This window comes from Thamnophis sirtalis, unplaced genomic scaffold (genome assembly GCF_051295495.1).
Source record: "Thamnophis sirtalis isolate CommonGarterSnake01/CBP01778 unplaced genomic scaffold, rThaSir2_p1.2 scaffold_6, whole genome shotgun sequence".
In the NCBI taxonomy this organism is placed as follows: Eukaryota; Metazoa; Chordata; class Lepidosauria; order Squamata; family Natricidae; genus Thamnophis; species Thamnophis sirtalis.
Window position 1 is genome coordinate 82,089,223 of NW_028261386.1, and position 13,057 is coordinate 82,102,279.

General features: G+C 36.9%; 1 protein-coding gene across 1 annotated transcript in view; it reads right to left on the reverse strand.

The window, feature by feature from the left end:
- MTHFD1L (methylenetetrahydrofolate dehydrogenase (NADP+ dependent) 1 like) overlaps nt 1–12,979 on the reverse strand; it is a 160,627-nt gene extending 147,648 nt beyond the window's left edge. Inside the window, exons 1-7 of the mRNA XM_087718294.1 lie at nt 12,693–12,979; nt 10,266–10,350; nt 9,384–9,434; nt 9,240–9,293; nt 6,196–6,320; nt 4,578–4,678; nt 2,282–2,421 (exon numbers count right to left, since the gene is read on the reverse strand). Of these exons, the coding sequence (XP_087574420.1) occupies nt 2,282–2,421; nt 4,578–4,678; nt 6,196–6,320; nt 9,240–9,293; nt 9,384–9,434; nt 10,266–10,350; nt 12,693–12,901 (765 nt within the window). The 5' untranslated portion in view covers nt 12,902–12,979. The remainder of the gene's footprint in view (nt 1–2,281; nt 2,422–4,577; nt 4,679–6,195; nt 6,321–9,239; nt 9,294–9,383; nt 9,435–10,265; nt 10,351–12,692) is intronic.
- Nucleotides 12,980–13,057: the final 78 nt, after the last annotated feature.

Consider the following 13,057-nt stretch of genomic DNA (forward strand, 5'->3'; position numbering starts at 1 on the left):
TGCATCCGGAATGAGAAGTTGAAAAAGCATCTCAGAAAGTACCCTCCCTTGTTTTGGGAGAGTAAAAACGAGGGATGGAAGAGATACTTTCAACTTCAAGATTCTTACAATTCTAACTTTACAATAAAGACAGAATCAGTATTCATTGTCGTGCTTCTTCTTGGGACTCCCTCAAAAGGTTAAGAGAAATGTATGAATTAAAGAAATAAACTTTTTTTGTTGATCTAGAAAAAGCATGTGAAGACGACTTGTGTAAATATGGAGTTGAATGTTGGTTGCTGAGTGTCAGATGTGCAGTTTATGGAAGAAGCAAGGCATGTAGGGGAATAAAAGAAATGCTTTGTGAATGGCTCAACATGGAATAGAGAGGAAGACAAGGATGCTCACAATGGGGAATTCACTAGACTATTTGCATAGTGTTTTCATGGCTGCTAGACCCAAAGTATTCCTCATGATGTGTACTCTCCATTGTGGGCCTGCTTACTCACTTGTAATCCCTTTCTCTCCAATGAATTCTGGAAAGATTAATTCCCTTCTTGTACATTATCCAGGCAGGTTTGAAACTGATTAATGTTGTCAGTTTCAGCTGGTTACCACAGTGCCCACAGGATGAGCTGGCAATGAGGGAAAGGAAACCCAAGTTCTGGTTACGTGATTTCCCATTTAGCAACTGCTTTTCTTAGTGATGAAGTTGCCAGTCCCAGTTGTGGTTGCTAAAGGAGAACTGCCTGTATATAGCAAGATATACATAAAAGGTCGGAAAATAAATACATACATGAAACAGTATACTTGGGTAGAATATCCACTAAATGATGTGGGAAAGGGTAAAGAAAGTTTAATGCAGTATGTGTGCATGTCCATTGAAAGATAGCGGTATGTACACTATGGAATGCTAGTGGTATTTGAACTAAATGTCCTGTGTGCAAGAGTTTGTTTTTTCCCCTTCTGGTATTAAAGCGGGTTATTTAAAGAGGCAGGTGAGCTTAGAAAAAGAGAGAAAATAAAGAATGAATGTGGACTGAATACAAAAGTTACTGACCAGTATAAACAAAGCACACTGAAGGGTTTTTGATCTTATAAAGAAACTGAATCAGGATCTACCGTATTTTTCGGAGTATAAGACGCACCAAGATTTTGAAGAGGCAAGATTTTCAGGCGGCCAAAAATGCTGCATTTTGTGTATAAAATGCACCCAGATTTTCACCCTCTTTTTTTGAGGGAAAAAGGTCTGTCTTATAGTCCAAAAAATACATAATTACAAAACAAATACACAATTGAAATATATACAATGAGATCAAGAGGAAAATTAAGAAAGGTATATTTAATTGGAGCTGATGACTTCCTTAAAAAGAGAAATGGGAACTGAAGGTACAAAAGGCAATCTATCAAGCCATGCATGGATGTCATGGAAGAAAGGATGCTTTTCTTGTGATTCCTTTTCTCCTTGTGCCTTTAATTCCATTGAAATCCTACTTTTTCCTTTCCTGGGTTTTTATAACATAGTTTTGTCCAATAGAATCATGGATGTGGATGAAAACTACAATATAAAGCATTTTATGGAGCAGTTAAATTAAATTTTATAGATTATAGAGTTTGGGGCATCTCTAAAGTGTGAGAAGCTGGGAATGTTTAGCATCAATGATTTTATATTGTTTCTATTACTGACAGGATTTTTTTAAAAACACCATGTACTTCAATGTAAGAGGCTTTTTCTGATAACTTATATGTACCCGATTTACCTTCCCAGCTAGAATGGGAGTGAAGACAGCAGCCTGCCCTTGCTCTCACTTTGAAAATGCCACACCCAAGAAAGAAGATGCTACATTTATTTGTACACAATAATTTAATAGCTGGATATTAAAGCCCCTTTTTATATAGCAGCTTCACTCTCTAGTAGCTAAGAGAATATATGCAATATATTCATGTGTTTGATTGTTCCTATGTTGTCTTAAACACTAAATAAAGAAAGAGCACGAATGGAAGAAAGGCAGAGCAGTACAGTGCAATGAATTTCACAATCCATAATTTATGCCTTTACTGCAATATGTGCACTCAACCAAATGGAACGTATTAAAATGGTTAAAAACTAGGACATAGTGAAATGTGGACCCAGCTAGTAAATCTAGAGATGAAGTAATGTACACTTTGCTTATATTTCTTTAAACTATGTTTTTTTGAAGGAACAAATGCTTTTGTGACATATTCAAAATTCTGAATGATCCATAATGACAAGATAGCAAACAAACTAGAGAGAAAAGTATTATGCCCTTGATATATTTACCATTGTCTGGAGTTGCTTCATGTTCCATGACAAACTCATAGTCATGACCCCTTTTCTTTGAAGAAGACATTGCAAGGAAACTTCCAATGGTCCTTGGATGCCCAAAAGTAATAATTTTTTTCCATCTAGGGTATTACATGCTGAAAGCAAAAGATAACAATTGTTCTCATTATCTACAGTAAGAGCAAATTACTAGAGAAACAAAATGACATAATAAAATGGAAGCTTGGTGTTCCTAAACTGTTCTCTGTTGTGAAAACAAACCATTCTATTAAAATAAAATAGGCTAGACCTGCATTACAGTTTAGGAATTTTTTCTATGACCAAAATCAATGTGACACAGAGCACACCAATTAAATTTGACAGACTGAGAGACCAAAAGCAGTTTTTTTAATGCACATATATGAAAAAATGTGGTTTTGGTGTGAATAGTAGAAATATTAATGACAACATTAACAACATTAACGAAATCCAATTTGATGTAGTATTTAAAATGCTGGCTAAGAAACCAGGGGAATGTGAGTTCTAGGTCTGAAATTTATATTTTTATTCCACCTTTTAAAATACATATTATGCTCAATTAAAAATACATATTTACTTAAAAATGTTGCTTGTTTAATCACCTTAATTGCATCCAGTGCCAAACCGATACATGTGGTATTCTATTTTTAAAAAAATTTACAATTGCAATTTCTTACTTCTATACCCTCTATTAAAGTCTCAGAAGTCCTAGTGATTTAAATAGAGGACATTCAATATCACACCCTTTCATACCCTGTAATGCCCTCTCTTTCACTCATTCCCCTACTCCAGGGGTCCCCAACCCCCGGCCGACTACTGAATTGAGAGCTATTTGGAACCAGGCCCTGTGAGCAGTGGGCTGGCATCCATGTGCACACAGTTCGATTTGCATGAGCAACGGGCCAGCGCACATGCACACATGTGTGCAGCTCAACTTGAGCAAGTCAAACTGCATGTGTGCCAGCCTACTGCTTCCACAAGTTCAGATTTGCACACGCGTGTGCGCACCCGCTGATCGTGTAGCCAAGTTTCTCTCTCCACTGCCCCCGCTAGGCCGGCGAGCCGCAAAAGTTGAGGACCGCTGATCTACTCCACATATAAACACATACATTTTGAGGTGCAGATTTCAAAAGTTTGATTCTTCCTTCCTCACTCTAGCACATCACCCAAGCATGAATCTGCATCTTTAACATTAGAGATCTGCAGCACTTGAAAAAGTACTTTAAAACCAGCCTGGCTAAAATAGGACTTTTAGCTAAGTGCCAGCAAAGTTCAATAAGATGCTTTTAGTGTATATGGAATGCTCCTCTCCTTAATTCAAATCTGTATTTTCTTGGGATTGCACAGCTAACTCATGAGCCCAGGAAAACGTGCAGCTTTTTTCACTAGATGCCACTGGGTGAGGTTCTATATGTGCATCTATGCCCACTCTAAATTCTCTTTTTAACTTCAAATTTGAAACACTATATTATCTACAGTATATTAAAAATCAAAAATATAATCAGACACTCTTAATTCTCTGCCAATTTTTAATGGCATATTATGTGTAAATTCACAGCTGGCTCAGATGTTCATGAAGAACTCTACTGTGCAGAAGTAAATAAGCAGAAAAATCTTGTGCCTATTTATGCATGAAACACTTTTCTGCTATTTATTAGTCCCATTAACCTTAACAAATGGCACCTACTTTTCAGACTCCCATGGAAATATGACATTAAGAAACAGCAAACAGCTTCTTCAGACCATGTTTGAAACATGCATACACCTAAATATCATATCTTCTTGTCAGTGATTATTTTAATGATCATGAATAAACTTCACAAACTTACAACCCACATTTTATTAGTAGCGGAGATTGTGCAGGAAACAATGGGAAGTTCAGAGACAAACCAATAAGAAAAGAAGAAGGATTGAGCAATTTATTTCTTCTTTTTATATGCTCTTTTTCTGTTTGTCAGTACGGTAAAGGGAAGGTAGAAACAACAGCTTTCTCTTCCTTTTTCTCTGAGTAGCATTAACATTTTATGCCCATTAGCAATTCAGATATAAATAAGTGGCCTATCAGAAACCACTGCCAATTTCATTGCAAATGAACATTGCAATCCGTAGGACACTAGATTTGTACTTATTTTAGTAAATAATACTGATTCTAGTGGAACAAAGAAATTGCAAGGTAGGCCAATTATTTAGACAAGTTGTCACTGAGAAGTCAAACATGAGCCAAGACAAGCAAAGAACAGTGATCTGAGATACTAAATATAATTTACTATCGTACCTTGCTTTTCCAGAAGTTTGATCACAGCACTGGCAATAGGGGGAACCACACATTCATGCATGTCTCCATGCACTAATCTTGCCAAATTAAAATCTGTTATTCTGTAACAAAAATCAGAGAATGTGGCAGTCCTCAGCAATTTATGTAAGAAAATGCAAGCAAAAGCTTTGGTTGTGCTTTTAAAATAAAACTCACAATACAAGGACAATGCAAAGGCTTCCGTAACAAACTAATATTTTTTATTAGCATGTGGATCCTAAGTACTTAGTCCAGCTCTGCCAAGCTTGGTCCTCGCATACTCCTAAACCATGAAGTCTTAGATTGCCTACCCTTGATCTGCTGATGTTAAAAAAAATTCTCTCAGTGAATCATTTCAATATCTGAAAGTATCTTATTTGTGTCTTCTATCCTTCATTCTCCCTGTCCCTCCCACCCCTGGTTCTAACAGCCCAGGCAATTAGTCTGAATCAGTGGTGGGATTCAAACGTTTTTGACTATTGTTTCGGGGGCATGGCTTGATGGGTGTGGTTTGGTTTTGTGAGAGTGATATGGTGGGTATGGCAAGGGAAGGCTACTGTAAAATCTCCATTCCATCCCCACTCCAAGGGAAAATTACTGCAAAATTCCCATTCCCTCCTGATCAGCTGGGACTCAGGAGGCAGATAATAGATGGGGGTGGGGCCAGAGTCAGGTGGTATTTACTGATTCTCCAAACTACTCAAAATTTCCACTATTGGTTCTCCAGAACTGGTCAGAACCTCCTGAATACCACCTCTGGTCTGAATACAATTTGGAAGAAAAACATTGGAGTTACAAATCAGACCTAAAATCGGGAAACTAAAAGTTGCACTCCACCACTAACTCCTTTATTCTAGCCTCTGGGTTCCCTAACCAGAATTTTGGCTCTTTTTGTGGAATCTTTTTCTAGGTTCTAATTTCTACCTCTTAAAACTACTCCCCCACCCCAGCTCTAGCCCAGTCTGCTTTTTAAATACAGCAGTTTATATGCTGGTCAAAGCCTAGTGAGGTCCCCATGATCTAAATTCACTTCTGTAAATCACTGGATAGACAAGTTACTCCAAGTGTTATTCAGAAGGAGCCACCGCTTACATTTCTTAAAGGCAGCTGCAAAGCTCTTAATCCTTTTGCCCCAATGCTACCTAAGCTTTCACACCTGTTTTGCTTGGCCCCAAGGAGATGGGAATGAAGAACATCCCTGAAACATCTAGGTACAGCTGAGAGAAATCTGTTATTTGTTTGTATATTAGATATATCTGACTTGTTTTATTGTTTAAATAATTGGCTTTTCTCATTACTGGTATAGTTTAGCAGTACAGATGCCTTTCAGAAGCTTGGAATAGAATAAAAGACTTTAAGAAGGGCCTTAAAAACAACATCTAATATATTTGAGCACTCTCTTTTGTGGATTTGCAGAATGCTAAGGTTGTGTTCTAACCAACATGATTTACAGAGTAGCTTTATATTTAATTTTGGAAAACTACTAGCTTATTTTTCTTATTAATCTGTTCTTAAAAGTATGAAATCCATAAGCTTGCACAACTTTTTTAAAGATGCAAAATCCAGATCTGCTCAATGAAATTTACAAAGTTTAGCTTACCCATTCACATCTTTCTCTGGTTTCACAGCATTCAATATTTTGCTTGTGTATGATTCTCTACAAAGGCGAAGGAGAAGTCCATGAATTCTAGGATCCTCGTTCAGTTTTATAATTTCACCTATGACCTAAAAGGTAACACACAAGGTTAACTGAGCCAAATTTAAAAAGAGCCATGTTACCAATAAAAATGTTATCGTATATAAAATTATTGAAAGTTTAAAATATGAAGAAGCTGACTAATGGCAAATGCACTTTCATTTCAAAAATAGTCATAATTATGATCATAAAAAATCAATTATGGCCCTATTGTGCTTATGTCATTTATAGGCAGTTACATGAACTACATCATTCCAGTGTCCAACTGTGGAATGGTGCTCCGTGATAAAGGAACCGTATGAGAATGAGGTTACATGAAAGCAGATCAAGGAGATGTGTGTGGGAGTCAGATATCAGTACAAAGCTTGAATCTGCAGCAGTCCACAAGTTCAGACAGTCAACAGAAAGAGCAGCCATAGCAAAGCTGCATAATTACTGTCAGGAACATTTGTTCTATTCAGTAAAAAGGAGGCAACAAAGATAAAATCATAATTTCAGCATGGAAAAAATCCAACACACCAGATAAGTGAATGAATATTATACATGGAATCTGTACAACATGTTTTCACTGGAAAATCCAAAGGTCATGGACAGACTTGCAGACCACAACAAAAGTAGAACTCTGCAAAAATAGCAGGAGACTCCTTTTTTCCCCCCTTACTCACACAGCCCAGTGTACTTCCCTAAATATTCTCTAGTGGAGCATGGTAAGGGAGGATATTATAAGAACATGAAGAAAGTAGCTGTCTGTTTTTCAAAGACTCAGTATCCACAAAATGGAAGAGGAGTTATATGTAAAAGTGTATATCAATATTTTCTTCCTATAAGCGTCAACCTGGGAAATCCACATGGCAAAACACACCACAGTTGTGTTCTCTTACTTGTGTCCTCCAGTAACTTGCATTCCCATGGCATTCAGGCATGCCATCTTTAGTACTTGTTAGTATGTGTGTATGTGTGTGTGCACACACTGTCATAAATGCACCCTGGGTATGTTTATGATTCTTCATGATTGTCTGGACAGGTCCCTGCAGTTTTCCTGCTGAGGTATTTCAGAAGTAGTTTTCCACTGCCTGCTTCCTAGGACTGAGACAGTGGAACTGGCCCAAGGTCACCCAGCTGGCTTTGTACCTAAGCAGGACTAGAACTCACATTTTCTAGCCTGCTTTCTAGGCTCCTGCCTCAAACACTACACCAAACTGGCTCTCTCTCCAGTATTGGGGGCAATTAAAAATCATTAAGACGACATTATTAATAACCATATTCTCCATATTTTTAACTTACTTTTATTGTTCAGCTTCTCAGAACAGAATGCAGGGGGATAAAAGTATTTTGGAGAACTATAAACAAACAGGCACAAATACATTTCAGGTAACCTACAAGTGACAGCATTCAGACAACCTTGGCAAATCCTGATAAAAGCGAATAGGTTGAATATGGCAACTGTAATCGTATGTGAGGAGGAGGGGAGGAAGAGTTCCTTAGGGAACAATCAGATAAGGAGGGTGAGCCCACAGCCACATAAGGGAGAGTGAAACAAACATAAAAAGGATTCTCCCTAATTTATCAGGCTATAAAAAGAGATGGTGAGAGATTTCAAGTTTTAGACTTGTATGATTCTGTTAGCTTTTCCATAAAATAGAATTAGGTTATCTGCTTATGTTTCCTTTCTGATCTACCTGGTAAGGCTGACAGCAAGCCATTGTGAAAGAATAGCATAGTAATTTGACGAAATCACTCTGAAAGAAGGTACTAATGAGTCACTTCTAAATTACCATTCTGGGTATGTCCATGTGGGCACCAGAAATAAAGTTTACCTCAAAAGAGGGCTTATATTTTCATTACATTGTGCCAACTTGCCAGATCTGAAAACTTTCATAAAGTTCATTACACTGTGCCAACTTGCCAGAACATGTAATGAAACTTCAGACTCACTTATTAGTTTATGTCTAGTTTATTCTGAGGGATTGAAACATGAAAATAATCCTGTGCTGGCAGAAATCATAGCATAACCTTAGCGTACACTACAATATTAATAACCAAGATTTTTTTTGTGTGGAATCTTGCAGGAAACATTTTTGGTAAACTCTGTGCTTGGTATTAATTTAGATCTTCATATATGTTTACATACATTCACATTCAATTCTCAATAATATCTTTTCATAAATCCACATTTTTATTAAAATATATAAAATGGTGTATGCATATCTACACAAAAGCAAGTCCCACTACAGTTTACGGCTTATTCCCAGATAATTGGATATAACACCATAGTTTTAATTTCTTTTTGAAATCCTGTTGATTTATTGTTTGATTATAATCTTGGATCAGATAATTTCCATAGAGAAATGCTTATCTTTTTAGATGTAGCTTTTGATCTCTCTTGAAAAGCTACATTTAAGAAAAATAACTATTTGTGTGTAGAAATGTTTCTTTTTGCACCAAGGAGTCTTTGAATTTATGCCACACTGATAGTTTTTGTTGTTGCTAATTTTGTAGTCATGCCATTGTAAAACTAGCACATATAAATTACATAAAATGATCACTGCAATGATAAGCCTGATAATAATTCCCCAAATAGTACTGAGTTGAAAACTTTTTATTTGATCATTTGAACATTTTACATTCAACAGCTATTGGTTTCTGATTGGCGAAGTATCTTCTGATAGCAATACAAATATAAATAAACAACTGTACTAGTTTTTATTTGGATATAACTAAAAGTTGTCATGTTTAACTATCTCAGAGAGATTTTATTTAGATTGAATATGTTTATGAACTAATTAATAATATGCAAGTAATACTATTTTACTCACTAACTTCATTGAATCCTGTAGCTTTTCAGAAAGTAGAGCAAACTTGCATAGGATTGAGATAATTATTTCTAAGATTATATCAAATCTAACAACACAGAACATGTAAATAAGTAGAATTTTTAAAATGTTTACCTCGTTTTCAGTACTGTCATAGGGAAGACAAATATGAACAATATCCACACCAATCTAAAAGGAAAAAATGAATAAATAAATTCAACCATCTTTCAATGCTTAATTTTTTTTTAGTGGAGAAAGTTTTCCCCCCCATACTTTTACCTCTTTAGCAACTTTTCTGATAATTTCTTGTCCCAAACAATCATCACCGACCTTGAAAAAAATATAAAAGGAAGATAAAATTGTAAGAGGCTAAATAAAATATTCTGGAAAAGCAATGGTCTGCAAGTAATAACCAAAGTAAAAGTGGCTAGAAATCAGAGATTTGAAATTGAGTCTATGATTAACTGAACTGAATAGAAAATACTTGTATTCCATAACTAACACATAAGAAGCAAATTTAGGGAAGGTTATCAAATATCTTTCACAAGATCTATGATATAAAATTGCTTTGCAAATCTTTGAAATTATTTTAGCAAAGTCTGACCCTTTCATATTCTTGCAGTAGTACAGAAGCAAAACAGAAAGGAATGGAAACATACTAGTATGATTTTCAGATATACAGCAAAAACAAAACACACACAAAAATGAAAAGATTGGGAATCTGTACAGGAATATTTTAGTATTTTTTGACTCCATACTGTGTTATGTTCTAAAGAAGCATCCACAATTTAGACCTGTTTTTTTTAGGAGGGCTACAAATGAAGGGATGTCACCACATCCAAAGCAGTGTGATTCTTATTGAGGGATAATGAAAATTTAAGCTCATCTGAAATTTCATTGCAATATATTACATCCACCTATTAAGGAAATGTAAGAATAAACTATTCTTACCAGCTATCTGTTCACCATGCAACAGAAACGCTTACAAAACCTCTACTTTCCACTTATCACACAGATTTTAATGCCACTGTATATTTATAGATTTCAATTTTATCAGAGGTTGGAGTCATATGAATATTATGACTCCATAATATTCCTTTCTTCCACAAAACACGGCCCACTTTTGAAATTCAAATCCTGCAGATTTTATTTTTGTCTTACCTGTATAACAGAAAGTGTTGGCTTACATTTAGGGTGTTCTTGCTTCAGTAAATGCAGGGCTTTTCTTGAGGTCTCAATTATTTCTCTTGAAATAATAATAAATGTGTTAATGGTTAATATTGTTTTCAACCATTATATATTGACTGAGCATAACATCACCACCCACACTAAGCCTAAAGTTGCATCATCAGACAATTTCATAAACTAATAATCCATAAGAGTTTATCTGTTCATTTTTGTTCATCCTTTGTAATTTGTTGAAGAGTGCTGTTTGTTAGGCACCTTAATCGAGGTCAACTTTTAGTAAGTAAGAGACCGGTGTTTAGTTTGAAGAAAATATTTCAAAAAGAATTAGCAAGATAAACTATAAAACTGTAAAAACCTTCTCTATTTATTGTTGCCAGTTTATTGTTTCCATGTCATGCAGTTCTGATGTTCCATATTTTTTTGATGTTGCCTGACAAGAAACCTTTGATTTTTAAAAGTAAGTTTTCCCCAAATTGTAACTGCCTTACAATGCAATACAATGCAATAGATAATACAGTATATCACAGAAGTGACTATACCCCCTCACATTTTGTAATATTTAAGTGACAACACTGAAGAAATGACACTTGCCTATAAAGTAGCGAGTATGCAACTTGTATAACAGTGTAAATGTGCTCTCTTCTCAAAATAATGCAACACACATCCTTTAACATCTAAATTGCTGGCAACGCTTGTGATTATCACCCTTAAGTGATAATGTCCAAATGGGGCCAACATTTTGTGTGACCACCATATATATATATATATATATATATATATATATATATATATATATATATATATATATATATATATATATATATATATATATATATATATATATATATATATATATATATATATATATATATATATATATATATATATATATATATATATATATATATATATATATATATATATATATATATGAAGAACGGTTGCAGGAACTGGGTATGGCTAGTTTAATGAAAAGAAGGACTAAGGAAGACATGATAGTGTTCTAATATCTCAGGGATTGCCACAAAGAAGAGGGAGTCAAACTATTCTCCAAGGCACCTGAGGTAGAACAAGAAGAAATGGGTGGAAACTAATCAAGGAGAGAAGCAACCTTGAACTGAGGAGAAATTTCTTGACAGTTACAACAATTAATCAGTGGAACAGCTTGCCTCCAGAACTTGTGAATGCCCCAACACTATAAGTCTTTAAGAAGATGTTGGATAGCCATTTGTCTGAAACGGTATAGGGTTTCCAGCCTAGGCAGGGGGTTGGACTAGAAGATCTCCAAGGTCCCTTCCAACTCTGCTATTGTATTGTATTATACTTTGCATTGTAGCAAAGTATAAAAGTATGTAGTGTCATTTCTTCAGTGTTGTCACATGGAAAGATATTCTTAAATATTTACAAAATGTGAGGGGGTGTACTCACTTCTGTGATATGTCCCTTCAAAACCACAAGGCAGTTAACCCCACTTGGCAAGTATAGTAGAAATCAAATCACATCTTTACTTATCAAAGACCAGCACAGAGTGTACAAACTATATAAAAGGCCAAAGGAAAGACAAGATGTTCTTTTTCTCTCAGCCAGCTTTTCAAGAAAGTCATAGAACCCATTCGGACAAGTGAAACTCGAGTGATAATTGCCACGGATTTTAAAGGGGCTCATTTTCTGCTTGTGGATAGACAACACTGGTCAGATTGCTTTTTTCCATCTGTTTGTTGAATGTTGTGGGACAAGTTTGAAATATCCAGTTGAATATTAAGTACTTGGTCAGCGTAAATTGTTAAGATTTGGCAGAATATATGAGTGGTAGCCGAGTAGGTTTGGAGGCCTGCCTATATCTGATTGAAGCAGCTTTCCATGTCACACGGGTCAGGTGTGACATGGACAGGAAATTAAAGATCAACAACCCCTGGATTATGTTATTCTATTCTATTTTATTCTATTCGGCCGAAACCACAACTAACGCAGATGCAAACAGCTGGATCAAGAGCCGTCGTATGTGGCAAACGTTTTCAACTTCCCACTCAGTCCCGGTCCGCTAACATTCTACTCTACAAGCCGGCAACCTCCCCCTCCCCCGCAAAAAGGAGGGTAGTCACGTGTCCGGGGGGGGAAACGCGCCTTTCCCTTCCTTCAGGCTGATTGGCTCAGAGAGCCACCACTTTCCCCTTCTCCACGCCAATTTAGAGGCTTTATTGCATCAGACCCAACAACGCGAAGGCGGGGTTTGAGAAGTCTCCCACGTGCGGTGCCGGCCGGCCACTTTCTAGTTATAAAAGAAAGAGTGGCGAGATTTGGCAGCCGACACTTTTTTCTTTTTCCTTATATTACATATAAATAAATGTATACACACACAACACACACGCACAATACAACGTGCGCGGTGCAGCCGCCTACCTCAGCGCGTAGCTTTGAGCGCTTTCGCTGCCAGTGCCTTGTTGCTTCTCGCCGCAGCCCCGCGTGCTGCTGATCCCCCTCTGGGGCAAGAGAGCCGCGGAGCAAGCGGCCGGCACGAGGCGCAGCCTTTTGCGAGGGAAGCCGCAGAAGCTTTTCTTGGCGGGCCCCGCTGGTCTGCAGAGCAGGCGGCGTAAGGCAGAAAACCTCATTTTTGCGTGGAAAGAAGACGGCCGAAGAGTACCCTGTGGTTCCCGGCGAGCAGGAGGAGGAGGAGCTGGGCTCTGGGGAAGGACGCGCGCGGTGCAGCTGGAAGGGAGGCGGAGTAGGGTACTGGCCGCCGGACAGCGCTGGATTGGCTCCAGCCT